The 19,635-nt window shown below is 44.6% G+C and overlaps 1 protein-coding gene across 1 annotated transcript; it reads right to left on the bottom strand.

Moving 5' to 3' along the window:
• Positions 1-12,542: 12,542 nt before the first annotated feature.
• On the bottom strand, positions 12,543-16,623 carry LOC123167917 (receptor kinase-like protein Xa21). The gene is made up of 2 exons (XM_044585777.1): positions 13,456-16,623; positions 12,543-13,307 (listed from the first exon to the last, which is right to left on the bottom strand). The coding sequence occupies exons 1-2, from the start codon at positions 16,580-16,582 to the stop codon at positions 12,907-12,909; spliced, it is 3,528 nt and encodes a 1,175-aa protein (XP_044441712.1). The 5' UTR covers positions 16,583-16,623; the 3' UTR covers positions 12,543-12,906.
• Between the last annotated feature and the right edge of the window lie 3,012 nt (positions 16,624-19,635).

Here is a 19,635-nt window from a genome sequence, read left to right as displayed (position 1 = left end):
CCTGCTGTGTTCTCAGTGCCAGATATTCTCAAAAATTCTAGAAAAAATCATATTCCATTTTCAGGGCATTTGGAGAACTTTTATTTTCGGGGTGTTTTTATATTGCACGGATAAATCAGAAAACAGACAGAAAAATACTATTTTTACTTTATTTCAACTAAATAACAGAAAGTTGAAAGAGGGTACAGAAGGTTGTGCCTTCTAGTTTCAGCCATCTCATGCTTATCAAAAGGAATCCGCTAACAAGGTTGATCAAATCTTGTTAACAAACTCATTCCGAATAACATGGAACCGGAGAAATTTCGAATAACACTATGTTACCTCAACGGGGATATGCACATCCCCAGTAATAAGAATATCATATTTCTTCTTGACAATAGGAAGAGGAAATTCAAAACCTCCAAAAATAATCGATGGAATTTTTCCAATAGAGTTGATACTATGAACTTGAGGTTGTTTCCTCGGAAAGTGTACCGTATGCTCATTACCATTAACATGAAAAGTGACATTGCCTTTGTTGCAATCAATAACAGCCCCTGTAGTATTCAAAAAGGGTCTTCCAAGAATAATAGACATACTATCGTCCTCGGGAATATCAAGAATAACAAAGTCCGTTAAAATAGTAACGTTTGCAACCACAACAGGCACATCCTCACAAATACCGACAGGTATAGCAGTTGATTTATCAGCCATTTGCAAAGATATTTCAGTAGGTGCCAACTTATTCAAATCAAGTCTACGATATAAAGAGAGAGGCATAACACTAACACCGGCTCCAAGATCACATAAAGCAGTTTTAACATAGTTTCTTTTAATGGAGCATGGTATAGTGGGTACTCCTGGATCTCCTAGTTTCTTAGGTATTCCACCCTTAAAAGTATAATTAGCAAGCATGGTGGAAATCTCAGCTTCAGGTATCTTTCTCTTATTTGTAACAATATCTTTCATGTACTTAGCATAAGGATTCATTTTGAGCATATCAGTTAATCGCATACGCAAAAAGATAGGTCTAATCATTTCAGCAAAGCGCTCAAAATCCTCATCATCCTTTTTCTTGGATGGTTTGGGAGGAAAAGGCATGGGTTTCTGAACCCAAGGTTCTCTTTCTTTACCATGTTTCCTAGCAACAAAGTCTCTCTTATCATAACGTTGATTCTTTAATTGTGGGTTATCAAGATCAACAGCAGGTTCAATTTCTACGTCATTATCATTACTAGGTTGAGCATCATCATGAACATCATCATTAATATTTTCACTAGGTTCATGTTCATTACCAGATTGTGTTTCAGCACCAGAAATAGATATATCATTTGGATTCTCAGGTGTTTCAGCAACATGTTCACTAGAAGTATGCAAAGTCCTATCATTTTTCTTTTTCTTCCTTTTAGAGGAACTAGGTGCATCAATATTATTTCTCTGAGAATCTTGTTCAATTCTCCTAGGGTGGCCTTCAGGATACAAAGGTTCCTGAGTCATTCTACCAGTTCTAGTAGCCACTCTAACAGCATAATCATTTTTCTTACTATTCATTTCATTGAGCAAATCATTTTGAGCCTTAAGTACTTGTTCTACCTGGGTGGTAACCATAGAAGCATGTTTACTAATGAGTTTAAGTTCACCTCTAACATTAGCCAAGTAATTACCCAAGTGTTCAAGTGTATCGGAATTGTATTTCAATTGTCTACCAAAATAAGCATTGAAGTTTTCTTGTTTGACAATAAAATTATCAAACTCTTCTAAGCATTGTCTGGCAGACTTATAGTGAGGAATATCACCTTCATCAAATCTATAAAGAGACTTTACCTTTACTACCTGTGTCAGGTTATCAAGACCATGTGTTTTTTCAATAGGTAATGGATTAGGATCACATATTTCTTCAACAGGCGGTAAATTAAGACCATGTATTTCTTCAATATGAGGTAAATTCTTAACATCTTCAGCTTTAATACCCTTTTCTTTCATAGATTTCTTTGCCTCTTGCATATCTTCAGGACTGAGAAATAGAACACCTCTCTTCTTTGGAGTTGGTTTAGGAATAGGCTCAGGAATTGGCTCAGGAGCTGGCCCAGGAAGTGTCCAATTATTTTCATTTGTCAACATATTATTCAATAGAATTTCAGCTTCATCCGGTGTTCTTTCCCTGAAAACAGACCAGCACAACTATCCAGGTAATCTCTGGAAGCATCGGTTAGTCCATTATAAAAGATATCAAGTATTTCATTTTTCTTAAGAGGATGATCAGGCAAAACATTAAGTAACTTGAGAAGCCTCCCCCAAGCTTGTGGGAGACTCTCTTCTTCAATTTGCACAAAATTGTATATATCCCTTAAAGCAGCTTGTTTCTTATGAGCAAGGAAATATTTAGCAGAGAAGTAATAAATCATATCCTGGGGACTACGCACACAACCAGGATCAAGAGAATTAAACCATATCTTAGCATCACCCTTTAATGAGAACGGAAATATTTTAAGGATATAAAGGTAGCGAGATTTCTCATCATTAGTGAACAGGGTGGCTAATCATTTAATTTAGTAAGATGTGCCACAATAGTTTCAGATTCATAACCATGAAAAGGATCAGATTCAACCAAAGTAATTATATCAGGATCAACAGAGAATTCATAATCCTTATCGGTAACACAGATAGGTGAAGTAGCAAAAGCAGGGTCAGGTTTCATTCTATCATTAAGAGATTGCTGATTCAATTTAGCTAATAACCTCTTGAGCTCATATCTATCTTTGCAAGCTAAAATAGCTAAAGAAGCTTCTTTATCAAAAACATAACCCTCAGGAATAACAGGCAAGTCTTCATCATCACTTTCATCAATATAATCAGTTTCAATAATTTCTTTCTCTCTAGCCCTAGCAATTTGTTCATCAAGAAATTCACTAAGTGGCACATTAGTATCAAGCATAGAAGTAGTCTCATCATAAGTATCATGCATAGCAGAAGTGGCATCATCAATAACATGCGACATATCATAACGAATAGCAGAAGTAGGTTTGGGTGTCGCAAGCTTACTCAAAACAGAAGGTGAATCAAGTGCAGAGCTAGATGGCAGTTCCTTACCTCCCCTCTATTGGAAATATGCCATAGAGGCAATAATAAAATGGTTATTATTATATTTCCTTGTTCATGATAATTGTCTATTGTTCATGCTATAATTGTGTTATCCGGAAATCGTAATACATGTGTGAATACATAGACCACAACGTGTCCCTAGTAAGCCTCTAGTTGACTAGCTCGTTGATCAACAGATAGTCATGGTTTCCTGACTATGGACATTGGATGTCATTGATAACGGGATCACATCATTAGGAGAATGATGTGATGGACAAGACCCAATCCTAAGCATAGCGCAAAGATCGTGTAGTTCGTTTGCTAGAGCTTTTCCAATGTCAAGTATCTTTTCCTTAGACCATGAGATCGTGTAACTCCCGGATGCCGTAGGAGTGCTTTGGGTGTACCAAACGTCACAACGTAACTGGGTGACTATAAAGGTACACTACAGGTATCTCTGAAAGTGTCTGTTGGGTTGACACGGATCGAGACTGGGATTTGTCACTCCGTATGACGGAGAGGTATCTCTGGGCCCACTCAGTAATGCATCATCATAATGAGCTCAATGTGACTAAGGAGTTAGCCACGAGATCATGCATTATGGTACGAGTAAAGAGACTTGCCGGTAACGAGATTGAACAAGGTATTGGGATATCGACGATCGAATCTCGGGCAAGTAACATACCGATTGACAAAGGGAATTGTATACGGGATTGATTGAATCCTCGACATCGTGGTTCATCCGATGAGATCATCGTGGAACATGTGGGAGCCAACATGGGTATCCAGATCCCGCTGTTGGTTATTGACCGGAGAGGCGTCTCGGTCATGTCTGCATGTCTCCCGAACCCGTAGGGTCTACACACTTAAGGTTCGGTGACGCTAGGGTTGTAGAGATATTAGTATGCGGAAACCCGAAAGTTGTTTGGAGTCCCGGATGAGATCCCGGACGTCACGAGGAGTTCCGGAATGGTCCGGAGGTGAAGAATTATATATAGGAAGTCCAGTTTCGGCCACCGGGAAAGTTTCGGGGGTTACCGGTATTGTACCGGGACCACCGGAAGGGTCCCGGGGGTCCACCGGGTGGGGCCACCTATCCCGGAGGGCCCCATGGGCTGAAGTGGGAGGGGAATCAGCCCCTGGTGGGCTGGTGCGCCCCCCCTTGGGCCTCCCCCTGCGCCTAGGGTTGGAAACCCTAGGGGTGGGGGCGCCCCCCACTTGGCTTGGGGGGAAGCCACCCCTTGGCCGCCGCCCCCCCTCAGATGGGATCTCCAGGGGGCCGGCGCCCCCCCAGGACCCCTATATATAGTGGGGGGGGGGGAGGGAGGGCAGCAGCACCCTAGCCCCTGGCGCCTCCCTCTCCCTCCCGTGACACCTCTCCCTCCCGCTTGCGCTTGGCGAAGACCTGCCGGGATCCCCGCTACTTCCACCACCACGCCGTCGTGCTGCTAATCTCCATCAACCTCTCCTTCCCCCTTGCTGGACCAAGAAGGAGGAGACGTCACTGCTCCGTACGTGTGTTGAACGCGAAGGTGCCGTCCGTTCGGCGCTCGGTCATCGGTGATTTGGATCACGACGAGTACGACTCCATCAACCCCGTTCACTTGAACGCTTCCGCTCGCGATCTACAAGGGTATGTAGATGCACTCCTTCCTTCTTGTTGCTAGTAAACTCCATAGATGGATCTTGGTGATGCGTAGAAAATTTTAAAATTCTGCTACGATCACCAACACCCTCGTAGTTGAGGGATAAATTGTTGTCTTAGCGTCTTTCAAGTTCTTCATAGTGACCAGAAGATATAAGTCCCAAGTGACTCAAAGAATAGAGCTATGCTCCCCGGCAACGGCGCCAGAAAATAGTCTTGATAACCCACAAGTATAGGGGATCGCAACAGTTTTCGAGGGTAAAGTATTCAACCCAAATTTATTGATTCGACACAAGGGGAGCCAAAGAGTATTCTCAAGTATTAGCAGTTGAGTTGTCAATTCAACCACACCTGTATAACTTAGTATCTGCAACAAAGTATTTAGTAGCAAAGTAATATGATAGTAGTGGTAACGGTAACAAAGGTAACAGTAGCAAAAGTGATATTTTTGGTGTTTTGTAGTGATTGTAACAGTAGCAATGGAAAAGTAAATAAGCGAAGAACAATATGTGAAAAGCTCGTATGCATTGGATCGGTGATGGAGAATTATGCCGGATGCGGTTCATCATGTAACAGTCATAACATAGGGTGACACAGAACTAGCTCCAATTCATCAATGTAATGTAGGCATGTATTCCGAATATAGTCATACGTGCTTATGGAAAAGAACTTGCATGACATCTTTTGTCCTCCCCTCCCGTGGCAGCGGGGTCCTAATGGAAACTAAGGGATATTAAGGCCTCCTTTTAATAGAGTACCGGAACAAAGCATTAGCACATAGTGAATACATGAACTCCTCAAACTATGGTCATCACTGGGAGTGGTCCCGATTATTGTCACTTCGGGGTTGCCGGATCATAACACATAGTAGGTGACTATAGACTTGCAAGATAGGATCAAGAACTCACATATATTCATGAAAACATAATAGGTTCAGATCTGAAATCATGGCACTCGGGCCCTAGTGACAAGCATTGCAAAGTCATAGCAACATCAATCTCAGAACATAGTGGATACTAGGGATCAAACCCTAACAAAACTAACTCGATTACATGATAGATCTCATCCAACCCATCACCGTCCAGCAAGCCTACGATGGAATTACTCAAGCACGGCGGTGAGCATCATGAAATTGGTGATGGAGGATGGTTGATGATGACGGCGGCGACGAATCCCCCTCTCCGGAGCCCCGAACGGACTCCAGATCAGCCCTCCCGAGAGGTTTTAGGGCTTGGCGGTGGCTCCGTATCGTAAAACGCGATGAATTCTTCTCTCTAATTTTTTTCTCCCCGAAAGCAAATATATAGAGTTGGAGTTGAGGTCGGAGGAGCTCCAGGGGGCCCACGAGGTAGGGGGGCGCGCCCGCCACCCTCGTGGACAGGGTGTGGCCCCCCTGGTCTTCATCTTTGCAAGGATTTTTTATTATTTCCAAATAGACGTTCCGTGGAGTTTCAGGTCATTCCGAGAACTTTTGTTTCTGCACATAGATAACAACATGGAAAGTCTGCTGAAAACAGCGTCAGTCCGGGTTAGTTCCATTCAAATCATGCAAGTTAGAGTCCAAAACAAGGGCAAAAGTGTTTGGAAAAGTAGATACGACGGAGACGTATCACACCTGCTTCACATACATAAAGGTTAATCATCTCCTTTACACATGTTCACTTGACCCCTTCGAGGATGGTATACTACTTGACATTCCTCTCGTGTGCATGCATAGGTATTACCGAAGCTTCATCGACGACGAAGAGGAGTTCAAGCGCAAGAGAACATCTACACCATCCAAGAAGGGAGAAGGAGGAGGAAGAGGGACCCCAAGACGCGAAGTACCGGAGACCTCGGACCACCCCGGGTGCCCGGCCTCCTATGCCCCGGGTGCCCGGACCCCCGGCCCCAAAGGGTGCGGCCCCTGACCACCCCGGGTGCCCGGGCTTTCACCACCGGGTGCCCGCACCCCGACCCCCGGGTGCTCGCACTCCTACCCTCGGGTGCCCGCACCCTCACCTGGCGCTACCCCGGGTACCCGTCCTCCTCATCCCAGCGACCCCCGGGTGCCCGCACCCCTTCACCCCGGGTGCCCGGACCCCTCCGACGATGCCTGCGTGCATATTGGGTTAAAATGACCCTTGTACCCCTTTTCTCCATTATTTCGTCCCTAGACTATAAGTACCCCTCCCCTAGCTCATTTAGAGGGAGAGCAAAGTATATGTGAGATATTGAGAGAGCTTTGCTCATCTTCCTCCTCTTGGAGATCATGACCTCCTAAGGGAGAAGATCCTCTTGTGGATATCAAGGCCTCCTCTTGGAGAAGGATCCCCATCATAGGATCATCAATACCTCTTTCCTCATAGGATTGGGATGAACTAGTTACCTCTTGTATCTTCTTGTGTTGGATTTGGACCTTTGTATCTCTCTTTTGTGTGATTGGATCTAGCACATGTGTGATTGGATCAAGTCAATTTGGGTGTTCCTCTTGTTTCCCCCCTTTGTGTTCTTCTTGTTCTTGGGGATTTTCCCTCCAATTCGTGAAATATATCCATCTAGGGTTCCACCCTACAACAACTTCTCAAAGTGATGGGAGATAGTTTTGAACATAAGTATTTGGGTCTGCCAGTCCAAAGGGATGTATGAAACAAGAAAAATCCCTAGTCCACCATGGACAAGTTTATGAAGCGTGGTTTTGAGACATGTGCTTATTTAATCATGCACTGTTGGCTAGACAGGCTTGGTGTTTTATAGATAATCCTAATTCTCCATGTGCTTGTCTTCTTAAGGCAACATATTTTCTAAATGGACTTCTTCTAGATATAGCTTTCGCGCGTAGTGCCTCTCCCTCGTTGCAGGATATTGTTTCATGGCCCAGACCTTCTCAAGCAAGGAGTTGCTTGGGGAGTTTATAATGGGGAAATTGTCAATAGATGATGGGATAACTAGATACAAGGGAATTTTGGTCTCAAAATAACTCGAATGGGGAATAGAGCGTGGTTGAAATGGGTTTCTGAACCTTTTTGCCTTGAGTACGAGGAGGTGTGATGAGGATGTGGTGTGGTATGTGTTTTACTCCCATCATGTCGAGTCGATCATGAGATTTCATATCCATTCTATTACGGGGCGAAGATTTTGTGGCATAGTATTATGAGGAAAATTCAGAATGTTTTTTCTTTCGGAGAGTGGGTGTAAGGTAGCTCTTCAAAAAAATGGCCGTCGAGGAGGTGGGTTAGAACAATGAGGCGACGAATGAAAATGGAGATGTTTGGAACCTTATTTGGAAGATGAATGTCCAAAAAATTAGAAGTGTTTGTGTGAAGCCGCTGCTGGTAGTTGGAAGGGCAGCAAATAGGCAACTTGTAACACCTGCAATATTTAATGCAAACGAGGGGATTTTTTCATGCTCTAGCAAACTTTCCAAAAGCTCGTGCATTACATTTTGATCTTGGAAATATCCAGGAGCTCCCATGTGGGGAGTGATGATGTCCCGGTTAAGGGGCCTCTACCATGTCAAGTCCCGGCCAGGTGGACCGGCTGAGGACACCCTTGTCGGTTCTGTCTTGGGCCACTTTAGGCAGCCCATGACACGTATAAGGAAGATTCCAGAAGCCTTGTCGTTCAATACAACCACTCCTCTCCACCGACATAGCCAACTAGGTTTCCTATTATCCTAGGCCTCCGGTATCTTATATAAACCGAGGCTAGACTAGTTGAACATCTGACAACATCTTAGAAATGAGACACAACGATCACGTGGTGATCAACCGGTACTATGTCCTTCATTCAAATTAATACAACACAAGCAGGACGTAGTGTTTTATCTATTCAGAGAGACTGAACCCGGGTAAACCTCGTGTCCTTGTTATCATCGCATCTAGGCTACTAGCTACCTCGACACTCCTTGCTTGAGATCTGACAGAATCGACTCTGTCATTGGTAGTCCATGCAGGTCCCACTACGTAATGACAACAATTCGATGGGAGTTCGGATTTGTTCTGACACGATTTTCATCGAAATAGATTTTCGTCTTCGGTGCGACCTCGTTCGTCGCTGACTCAACTGGTCACCTCAACCAGGTCAAGAAGTGCACCCCATGCTGGATCTGTCAGAGATCGATGGGTGTCTTCATCAACATCAGCTTCAATCTCGACCGGGATCACGGGAAAATTCGTCCATGGAGCTCAGGGGATTAACGTCAATTTTGCCCTCGCGCAAGCGTGCAAGATTTTTCGGACAACTAACTTGTTTTTGTCGTTCCCGCCTCCTAGAGCATCGTTTTGATGATTCCTTTGGTGGGATTGTGCAGAATTGAGTATTAAACAACCCTATAAAATTTTAGCGCGTTCCCAAGCTAGAATCTCTAACATTTGCCAATATACCGAGACCCTATTGGATCTGGACCAAAATCCGCATGAGTTCGAAAGAAAGAGTCTAGATGCTAACTCCGACATTCTTTGGAGATCTAACCGTTCAGATCATGCGGAATTTTCATGGTTTTCGAATATGTTTTCTGTGCGAAAAGATATCCGACCCGAGTTCATCCTTTTCATGAAGAGACTACCGGACATTTTTTTGTAGGGTATTGTGTTTTGTTCTCGTACACGTGTCTACAAATTTTGAGGTGTTATTCATGGTCGCGCCAGTGTCACATTGATCCGCCTAGAGATTCCACGAATGCCGACCTGCGTCGGCATCACCGTGTCGTTGCTATGTCCGGCCGACGTCAATCACATCACATCGCCACCTTGGTTAGCCGACCAAGGGTTCATCATTGCCAAGGTCAAGTCGTCGCCCCACAGATCGGGCGCGTCAGCATCCCGCGTCGTCCCTCCATCAAGCCGGCGTGCTCTATCACATCGGTTGATGTGGGGGCTCCGGCGTCACCTTAGATGGCTTGGGGGCTTCGTCGTTACCCTGCCGACTTGCTTCAACACACCAGCTAGACCGAGGGCTCCACCTCGCCACGTCGACGGTGTTGTGTCATCACTTCGTCGAGCCGAGCTCATCGCTCTGCCATGTCGGGACCAGCTTGGGGGCTAGGACCTCGTCCCGCCGCAAGCCCGGACCGCATCATCAACACTGGGAGTATAAACCAATTAAGTCGCTTTCGTGCTTTTTTCAATTTTATATTTTATTTGGTTTGACCAAGCATTATATTTGTGTACAATAAAATTATTGTTCATTTTTTCTAAAAATACTTCCTCTACCCAAGTCTCACCGGACTTGGGGGCTCTTAATTTAATATGCATAGTTTTTAGCCTAAGTGTTTTCTTCCTTTAGTCGTTTTGAAGTCTTTCTCTACTGCTCCTTTTTTGGCTTAGAGTACTCGGCCAATAGCCATATTGCCTGGTTTGTCTTTGTGTCACTTAAATTTAGTTTGCCTAAATTGGCATGAGAAGAACGCCACATGCGCCTTCGAGAAAAGGAGTTTGAAGCTGAGATCGGACATATCATGTTTAAGCATGACAGAAGCACAAATTAATCTTAAGACCAACTCAAATGACACCAAAAGACTTAACTTAATTCAAACGTAATGTTTTATGTAAGTTTTTTTTTCTGAGCTTTACGACACTCCTGACCTAATGTTTCATTTTTATCTAGGAGATAGGACATCTTCTTGGTCAAGGCGTATTGCATTGCAATTCTGCTTGGGAAACGGACCCTTAGTTCGACTCCTGCCGAGCTACACCTCGGCGATGATGAAGCGCAAACGTCGGTTATCGGTTGAAACTAGTTCCCGAGGAGATTTGATCCTTAGGTTGGCCAAGTTGCCCGACCCAAGTCTTGGGGAGCTATTGCATTAATGATTCAATGCAGGAAATACAAAGAGTTATACGGTTTCCGAGGAGATTTTGATCCACCCGGGTCTTGGGGGCTAATGCACGCCACATTTTTTTTCAAAGTATGCTTCCAAGTGAGGATTCGATCGGGCCAATTTGGCAAATCGACCTGAGTCTCGGGGGCTACTGGGATCAAAAGATTTATCCTATCCTTCAGGTGCACACTGAATTTTGAGTTGGCACTCATCTTGAGGGCTACTGGCTATACATCCCGGCAGAGAATAAATTGTATGAGTAAGCAAAATCCATGAAAAATTGGCTCACGGAAGTCGACTTGCCGAGAAAACTTTTCCCACATAGGCCGACCATATAGATCGACAACTAAAGACCAAGGTGGTACGCACAACTTCAATAGCAGTTCGACATGGAGGCCGGCTGCGGGCGGCTGGCTGCCTAGGAAACCTTTCTGACATGTAGCTCGACTATACTCCTTCAACGTTTTCAAGACCAAGGTGGTCTACGTCATCTCGGATGCAGTCCAGCATCAAAGCTCGGCTGCAAGAAGACACTGATCGGGGAAAGTTCTCGTTGAACTAGTTTCAAGACCGACGACTAAAGACGATGAGCAGCTCAAATAAGCCGAGGTGTGGCCAGACTTGAAGACCAGTTCAAGGGCTACTGATGGTGTCCTGGCTAGGGGGCCTCTCACCACATCGACTCCCTCCCAGGTGGATCGGGCCGAGGACCTCCTTGTCGGTTCTATCCCGGGCCACTTCAGGTAGCCCATGATGCATACAAGGAAGATTCCAGAAGCATTGCCATTCAATACAAGGACTCCTCTCCACCGACGTAGCCGACTGGGACTCCTGTTATCGCAGGCTTCCGGTATCTTATATAAACCAAGTCTAGGCTAGTCGATAGGACATCTCGAAACATCTTAGAGACGAGACACAAAGATCTTGTGGTAGATCAACCTATACTTTGTACTCCATCCAAATGAATGCAACACAATCAGGGCATAGGGTATTATCTCTTCAGAGAATCTGAAGCTGGGTGGCGCCGCTCTGGAACAAGGGAGTGTGGGAATTGTGGTGTGTGATCCTATATGCATGGTCGTCGTATGTCCTTGATATATTTACTACAATGTGTAGTAGCCTTGAGGACAAACAAGTATCTTTGTGCTTTAGTGATGAACAATGCTGCTTATGTGATCTAAAGCAAGAGGGGTTGTAGGTGTTGTGACTTATTCAGAATTTCTTCCCCTCGTTAAGATAAAAATAGAGTTACCCATGAAATTCCTAAAATTTGTATGAAATTAGGTTATCAAACATTGGTTACCGCCCCGTCCCGAATGGGTCGTCAATTACCAAGAAGCCAACTTGTTAAGCTATCAATAGAAAATTGCAATCATGGAATGAGTCATCCAACATTGTGAAATCATCATAACCGTTTCTTAAAAAAAGAAGAGATACACCAATGTTTTTTTGGACATTTTTTAGGCATTTTTTTTGACATGGTATACACCAATGCAGCCAATACCAGTGTGTTGGGCCAAAAGATAACCCAAATAGCGTTTACTTTTAGCCCATGACAAGCACGAGCCTGCTATACATCTGCTCTCTGCTTCGTCGGGTCCTCGACTTCCGCCGCCACTCGGCCGCCGGTTGGCGTGTCTTACCCGCCGCCCCCCTTCGCCGCGACGAACTCCGCCGTCAGATTCCTCCGCTGCGGCGGCAGCCTCGCTTAGCTGCTTGGCTTGACCTTGACCACCACGACGGAGGTAACGCTTCCTTCCTTCCATTCTTACCAATCCATCTCCGCGATTAGTGCTAGTTTACACGTGTGATGTGCGCACGTTGCAAGCTCCAAGGGAAGAAGAACCCAGTCATGGATGAAATCCTGGTGGTAATCGAGGATGTAAGCGAATAAGCTAAGCATTGCGTGAAGGGAATGATGTGAAAGCGTGCAATCTTGTACTCCTAGCTAAGATGAGTTCATTGTTCTGGTCATATATACTCAGTAAACATTTGCAGTCGTGGAGAATACACAAGGCAGTTTATTAAAGTAAAAGGTGGGGCTGGAAGCGTATGCTGTTAGGCAGGGACGCGTACGTGTTATATAGGTCCATGGTGATTGACAGATTACAGAGAGATCAGCCGGTATGATCCTCACGCTAATCTTAATAACTGGCTGATTATTACAACAAACAGACGCATGCGGTACACCATGGGCTTATTCTAGGGCATATGGTTTATACAACACTATATATACGTACAATTCAACAATACAGATATACCATTACGGCAATACAACAAATATTCCATAAAACACATACTTTTTTATACCATCACGGCAATACTTTTTGCTGGAGCCTATTGAAATGGCAGCTTGCCGTCCTTATTGACCAGTCCTGGTTGCTTGAATGGCTTCGATGCTTTAGTTTGCTGGCTCGCCTTCCACACACAACTCCTTGTCAAATCTGTCTCTTATTGCCAGCAACTCTTTCAGAGCACCCCCGATTTGGATGCGATCCGTTGGTCTCTCTTGTGAGCATGAAATCCCAGTGCATAGAACTGAAGTGATGCAAGCAATTCTCAGATCCATATTGCTGTTAGAGTTTGAGCTGCTTTCTTTGCCATCTTCTGTCTCTGCTAGTAAGTCTCGGTCTATGACCTCTGCTGCCCTTTCTGGCAATGCAATTTGCACATACTTGTGAAGGCCAAAGGATTCTCCGAATCTGCTGTCTGTTGGCCTTTTTCCAGTGAACATCTCCAGCAACAGAATGCCGTAGCTGTAGACATCACCATGGATTGAAACTTCGTTGCCCAGTCCATACTCTGAAATTGACAGAAAAATGTGAGCAAAATGAAATGAGCAGGTTAATTAGCCATATTTAACTTAAGAGTGGTGGGCGGGGTGTTCAATCTTGAAAACCAATTCCAGAATTTTGAAGGGGGTTATTTTAGAAGAGAGTTAAAAGCTCACCTGGAGCGGCATAGCCGATTGTGCCTCTCATTGATCCCCAACTAGTTGATTTCTCTGAGTCTTGATGTAGAAACCTTGCAAGCCCAAAATCACCAACATGAGCAATCATTTCACCATCGAGGAGAACATTGCTGGGCTTAAGATCACAGTGAATAACTGGCATTGGCTTATGTTGGTGAAGGTATTCGAGGGATGATGCTACATCAATTGCAATCTGCAGTCTCACACGGAGATGCAGTGACCTATTTTCACCATCTTCTATGGGATGGTGGTGTAGCCATTTGTCCAAATTTCCATTTGGTAGGTATTCATACACGAGGGCCTTGAAGTCACGGCTTTGAGAATCAATACTTGAGCACACTGTCAATATCTTCATAAGATTCCTATGTCGAACACACTTCAGGGTCTCACATTCTGCAACAAAACTTCGGGATGCACCTCGCTGTGTGAGGTTGAGCACCTTCACAGCAATCACTACTTGCTGGTCATCTATCCTCATTGTTCCCTTGTACACCGAGCCGAAGCTTCCTGCACCAAGGAGGTTCTCTGAAGCAAAACCATTAGTTGCACTGACCAGTTCAGCATAAGAAACCCTTAAATATTGCTCGCCGATGGATGATGTCTGCTTGTTTGCTTTCATCTTCCTGCTCTTACTATAGAATGTCGACAGTGCAAATACTAATGCAATAAGTACGACTGCTCCACATATGGAGAATATTATGACCAGTTTCTGAGTTGGTTTCGTGGTGGTGAGGTTGGAGCAATGTGGCAACTTCAGTTGAGGGATTCCATCACACAGACCATCATTTCCCATAATTGAGGCTGAGGCGGAAGCTGCCTTGCTGAAGATCCCATCTGTTGGAACCTCACCGTCCAAGTTGTTGAATGAGAGATTCAAACTAGCAAGCCCTTCCATGCTCCCGAGGAACCCAGGAATGCTCCCTGAGAGATTATTATGGGAAAGATCAAGCATCAATAGGGCTTTCATCTGCATGATTGATGGCGGAATTGTCCCTTGAAGGTTGTTCCGAGATACATTCAGAAACTGCAGTGTCTGGCACCCTCCAAGCGAGATCGGAATCTCTCCAGATATCAGATTACCGGAGAAATCAAGTTCCCCAATATTCTTTAGGTTACCTAATTCTATAGGCAAATCCCCGGTTAATAGATTGTTTTGGATTCTCATATAGATGGACAATGTGTTTATAAGGAATAGGTCCCTAGGTATTGGACCAACAAGGCTGTTGTTTGAAAGGTCTAATTTTTGTAATGGACACCCTAGTAGACTAGAAGGTATGCTTCCAGTAAGCATGTTGCCACCAAGTTTAAGTTCGCTTAATTGTGTAAGATTGCCGAATGTGGGAGGGATCGATCCTGATAGGTCATTCATTCCTAGGTTTAACAAATTTAGTCTCTTCAACTTGCCAAGAGAGGTTGGAATAGTACCCTCTAAATGGTTACTATCTAGAAAAAGTGTGTGCAGATTGGTCAAGTTCGCCACTACTTCAGGAATCTTCCCTGTTATGCTGTTATCTTGCATGTTAAGAAACTCTAGATTTGTGGAGAGGGTGCCTACCGAACTTGGTATTTCACCTTCAAGCATATTACCACCTAAATCCAACACTTGCAAATTACTGCAATTGCTTAGGCTGGACATGAAGCCCCAGTCGGCATCTTGTGTTGCTCGAATACGGTTTTCGGCAATGGTTAATACGGACAAGCTCCTCAAGCGAATTCCTAGGCAACTGGGAATTGTTCCTGTTAGGGAGTTATGAAGGAGCTGGATCATTTGAATCATAGAGGCATTGCACAAAGAGGGAGGAATAGGACCATGGAATTGATTATAAGCTGCAAGGAAGACCTGTAGACCTGGAAGGTTGTTTCCCATGTCAAATGGAAAAGACCCATTGAGGTTATAATTGCTTTGTACATTGATAACTTGGAGGTACGAAAGATTGAATAGCAAAGGAGGCAATGGCCCTCTTAATTCATTGTTTTCGAGGTCAATTTCAGCGAGCGAGGGTAGGTTTCCAATGGAGTGAGGTATGAGACCTGTAAGATTATTGAATGCCAGATAAAGGAGTTCAAGCATGTTGAGGTTCCCTAGTGATGCTGGAATTTGGCCAGTTAGATGGTTTTGGCTAAGAGATATGGCAGAGAGTGATGTGAGGTTCCCTAACCCGGGTGGGATGCATCCTGTCAGGCCATTGTTTGCTAAATTGAGTACCGAGAGATATGAAAGATTATGTAATGCTGGAATACTTCCTGTCAGGTTATTTGTGGCCAGGCTAAGAAAGCCCAGCACCGAGAGATTTCCTACTGAACTTGGAATAGAACCAGACAATTGATTTGAGTTCAGAGAGAGCGTGTCTAATTTGACAAGGTTACCTATGCCAGGGGGTATTTCTCCTGTTAGCCTATTGTTTGAAATGTCCACAAACTCCAGATTCACGAGGCTGCTTATCTCTGAAGGGATGGTTCCTTGAAGCTTGTTGTGGCCTAGATCGAGCACCACAAGATTGTGCAAGGAGCCAAGCTCATGCGGTATCTCCCCTTGGAGCTCGTTCCGGCGGAGCTCGAGTAAACCCAGGTTGGGCAAAGCTGCGAGCTTCCATGGTATCTTCCCTTTCAGCCTGTTGTATCCAAGGCTGATGCTGTCGAGCTGCCGGCACCGCGAAAGCGACGGCGGAATAGCGCCGTCCAGAGAGTTGTCCGACAGGTTGAGCCGCTTCAGGTATCGCAGGTGGCCAAGCGCTGATGGCACGGCGCCATGCAGGCGGTTGCCGGGGAGGTGGAGCCTCCTCAGGAATGTAAGGTTGGCCACCGAGGCGGAGACTGCGCCTAGAAGGTTGAGGTCGCCGAGGTCCAGCGCCACGACCCGGCCACGGCGGCGTCCCCGCCTGCCGCACGCCACGCCGTGCCATTGGCACATGGGCGTGGACCGGCTGCCCCATGACTCCAGAGCTTGCAAGGGGTCGTCCCTTATGAGCGACTTGAAGGATAGGAGAGCAGAGTGGTCGCTGGAATTACTTGTGGCGGTTCCGGCGTGTGGAATGCGTGCTGACCCCGTGCTAGCAGCAAGTGCAAGGAGCAGAGAAACTAGCATGGACAGCTCTGCGCTCACCATGTTTCTACCAAGGCCGGCTGCTTTTGCTCACTTCTTTCTGGTTCTGGTAGACACAAGCAAGTGTGCTTTCCTTCTATGCATTGTTTATATACTATAATGGATTGAGCAAGGCAAGTTGCTCAATAATTGATGGCTTAGTGAACTTAATTATCTGTTTTCAAGTTGCCGACAAATTGAGTCAACAAAGTACTCAAGTGCATGACTTGTGAACCAACATGACTTGTCGGTGCTCTGGTCAACGCAGGACTTGTGAGTCATCCATGGTTGATTTATGCATTGTTGGCTTGTGCAATTGAGAATCTGCCGACAGCGGCAGCAGTGCTGCCGCTGTCCATTCCACTAAGAAGAAATATATATATCTATGGAGCTAACGGAGCTAGATGTAATATGGTGCCAGGATAAGGGAGTAACCCTCTTTGTTCCTCTGCCAAATTCTCGGCCGACATATTGCGGCTGGCCTGTGTTTATATTGGTAGTATATGTGATTATCCTGGTGCTGTTTCATCCGTGTCACTGTCGTGCTGTGTGAAAGGATACATACATACATTGTCTCTTGTAACAAACCCAGTGCTCCTCCAGCTGTTTGTAGACTTTGTGCTCCTCTCCCTCCGTCCGGAAATACTTGGCGGAGAAATAGGTGTATCTAGACGTATTTTAGTTCTAGTTACATCTATTTTTATTTATTTCTGCGACAAGTAATTCTGGATGGAGGGAATATCTTATTAACGTTGCTGGGGACATCTGCTTAGCTAAAAGGCGAGAGGCGTCTGCTAAAACATACTAGTACTACTATTTGCTTGTGAAGAATCTGAACTAGTAATGCGTTTATTTTTTCTATCGTGTTCTCTCCAGTCAACATTGAGGAGCTGGAAGCTGCTCTGCCGAAAAAATGGAAGGAGTCACCATTGTTGAAATGGCTGGTCTTGTCAGGTTTTTTGATAATTGGGAAGTCGCTTTCGAGCTTTCTGCTCAAGTGTTGAATGAGGTCTCTGAGTGGAGGCAAGCGGGTGTTGGTGTTGATGGTTTGCCACGATTTGTGAGAAATTAACCTAGGCTTTTCTTCGGTTGTTGGTAGTGGCGGAGCCAGAAACTAAATATAGAAGGGGCCAAAACATGTTATATAATGTTAGAGGGGGCAAATCACCTAAACCTAGCTAATTTTGTCTGACAAATGGAAGATTAGGAGTACATATAGGTGTATTTGTGAGAGCATAGGGGGGCCTTGGCCCCTGCCAGCACCCCCCTGCCTCCGCCAATGGTTGTTGGTGTATCTAGTGGGACCCTTGTCTACCCGGATGTTCGCATTTGTAGTAGACTTGTAAATATTTTCTATTTTTTATAAAATATGGTACGTCTTTGGCGTACTCTAAAAAAAAGTCGCTGTCGGAAGAAGGATAGTGGTACTATTTCCTTTTTATCCATGATGAGGCTGGCAATGACTATCACGTATGATTGGAATTATTCGGCTTTATCATATTTGTTATATCCAATAATTCCTAAGAAAATCTCATAGGCCCATGTGACACGTTCATACATGACAAGGAAGAAGCAGAAATATTTTGCGCTAGTGAAAAACAAAACTGAATGGTTGTGAATGTTCCATTCATCTCTCATTGATGACATTCATGTTCCGGTTTCGTTGTTCCAGTAGTATTGTGGTTTCGTTTCCTTCATCCGTGCATATGCTATAATCCTTTTGTCGTGCAAGAAAGAAGTCTGAAACCTTTTACACTAGTGGGAAATGAAACTGAACGTTGTGAATATTTTCATTCATCTCTCTATTGATGCCATTACTATTCCATCATCTTTCCATTAGTGTTTTGGTTTCGCTTCCACTTCTTGAAGTCTATAAGAGAGGTCACTCCTCTTCTCCAAATATGCTACTTCAATTCTTACCTTCAGTTTCAAGCTTTGTGCCGCCTATCGCTTTCCCATCTCGCTTCTCGGCATAGGGAAGTGAGACAGTAGGCCTTGGAAACTCCGCCTCTTGTGATCTACTACGGAATAGGGGCGATCAAGTTTTTGGAGAGCGCTTTTGCGCGACTGCTGGATCCTTGTTCATCGTAACAGCGAACAGTGACATCCCCGACAACGAGTTTTCCAACGATGACTACTTCCTCGACGTTGACCAGCTCCTTGGCGACATGACAAACGGCAAACCTGCATCCTCTTTCATTGCTTTGTATGTCATCTTATCCTCACTTTTAAGATTAGCATTTGCTTTACTGCTAGTAGGAGTCATATGAATATGATCTTGTTTCTTATCATCTCGATTGCATGACTGGTTTCAAAAATTGGTTGCTTGGTTTGGTTATCATCGCTATTATGGTATTCATATTTTATCCGCTGTTTTTATGGATTAAACTTATTGGAAAAATCTTGAAATATTCAATAGTCCAAAAACCTGAAATGCGTAGGCAATTTCTCCAATTGCATTTGTTCTGATTTCCAAGCCTCCTATGCCCGAGGGTGTGAAGATAAGAGGTGGCGTGCAAGGGCAATTCTCTAGCCTACCACCATGATCTGTTTTCATGCCTCTAAGGACAAGCCAGAGGGAGAGCTTACTACTGAGGAGCAAGCTTTCCAGACTATAGACACCCTCTTAGAGGTGTTCTGAGTATTCTTGGCTACAAGAGGTTCGATCCCTTCGTTATCATCATGGTCGGTGGATATGCGGGATGTGTTTGAGGCCATTTTTGCGGTCTTGGATGCAGTAAGTGAGTTGTATGTCATAGAGCAATATCATGACTACAAGATGACTGATTACCGCTTCGTGGTTAAGCAGACTCATGAGATTCAGTCGCTCATTAAAGAAGCTGAGCATTTCGATTGTGTGTTGTCGGACAAGTTTATTGCCTGAGGCATCATTGCCAAACTTTCTTCTTCGTGGAGGAATTTTGTTATCTTGCTGAAGCACAAGAGACAAGAGTTTACTATTATTAATGTTATTGGCACTCTCAATGTGGAAGACGAAGGCGAGGGCGAAAGGCACATGTGCTCGTTTCCATGAGGGAAACTATAGTGCCAACTTGGTACAGAAGAAGAATTTCCAA

This window comes from Triticum aestivum, chromosome 7D (genome assembly GCF_018294505.1).
Source record: "Triticum aestivum cultivar Chinese Spring chromosome 7D, IWGSC CS RefSeq v2.1, whole genome shotgun sequence".
In the NCBI taxonomy this organism is placed as follows: Eukaryota; Viridiplantae; Streptophyta; class Magnoliopsida; order Poales; family Poaceae; genus Triticum; species Triticum aestivum.
This window is presented reverse-complemented; position numbering and strand designations above follow the sequence as displayed.